Source organism: Octodon degus, unplaced genomic scaffold (genome assembly GCF_000260255.1).
Source record: "Octodon degus isolate 3935 unplaced genomic scaffold, OctDeg1.0 scaffold00906, whole genome shotgun sequence".
Classification (NCBI taxonomy): Eukaryota; Metazoa; Chordata; class Mammalia; order Rodentia; family Octodontidae; genus Octodon; species Octodon degus.
The window spans coordinates 3,012-4,038 of NW_004525482.1; the positions used below are offsets into that span (position 1 = coordinate 3,012).

Genomic DNA, 1,027 nt, shown 5'->3' on the forward strand with positions numbered 1-1,027 from the left:
GACATTTTACAATAGTGCGTAAGATTTTAATTGACAAAATATCTTATCCTGGGATCATTTTATCCTCTGATGCAGGCAATATCATCAAGAAATAGAGGAATTTGTATCAAGTTTAGTAAAAAGATTTGAAGACCAGCAGAAAAATGATATGGAAAAGACATCCTTTAATCTTTTGCCCCAGGTATTTCACATTTAAGAGATTTTTTTTTTTTTTTTTGGAGGGGGTGGAACCGGGGATTGAACTCAGGCCCTTGCATTTGCCAGGTAAGCACTTACTCTCCTGAGCCATCTCCCCCGCCCCACATTTAAGAGATTTTAAGATTAGTAGGGTTATCTTTTTTGCTACCAATTATTAGGCTATAGGGATGGTCTTGATTCAAAACCACAATGGTATTTAGGGTTCTGCTTGCCTCCCTGCCAGCTTCCTTCTCCAAAACCTGCCCCTTGTGAGTGCAGCTCATATTTACACCTGGCTGTTTTTCCTAAATGGACACATGGTTTGAGGCAGAAAAATTAATTCATAATAGTAAAAAAGTTCTGTATAGAAGAGGTTTGTAGAAGATAGATTTTTTTTTTTTGGCAGAACCGGGGATTGAACTCAGGCCCTTGCACTTTCCAGGGAAGCACTTATTCCTCTGAGCTATGTTCCTGGCCCCAGATGGGGTGGCACTCAGGATGCCTTCAGGGCAGGTCTGGTTTGGCTTGAGAATGTGGGAATCGAACCACAGCCTCCTGAGCCTGACTGCTTCAGCAGGCACTTAAACACCTGAGCTAATGGAATGGGCAAGCCCCCACCCAGATTTTTTTTTTTTCCTCCACATGCCTTCAGGGCAGGTTTGGCTGACTTGAAAGAATTGAGCTAAGGGGCAGGCCCCCACAGATTTTTTTTTAAGCAAAGGCCTGAGTTCAATCCCCGGTTCCACAGAAAAAAAAGTAAAAACCAACAGAATAAATTATGTGCTGTCCTTTTTTGCTCTTGCCTTATTTAAAAAAATCATGTCTAAAGAAATCTGACAGATTTCACTAT

The 1,027-nt window shown here is 41.3% G+C and overlaps 1 protein-coding gene across 1 annotated transcript in view; it reads left to right on the forward strand.

The window, feature by feature from the left end:
- The window catches only part of LOC101570275 (zinc finger CCHC domain-containing protein 8), a 13,224-nt gene that overhangs the window by 2,307 nt on the left and 9,890 nt on the right, over positions 1 to 1,027 (forward strand). The window contains exon 2 of the mRNA XM_004648737.2: positions 76 to 181. Coding sequence (XP_004648794.2) covers positions 76 to 181 — 106 coding nt within the window. The remainder of the gene's footprint in view (positions 1 to 75; positions 182 to 1,027) is intronic.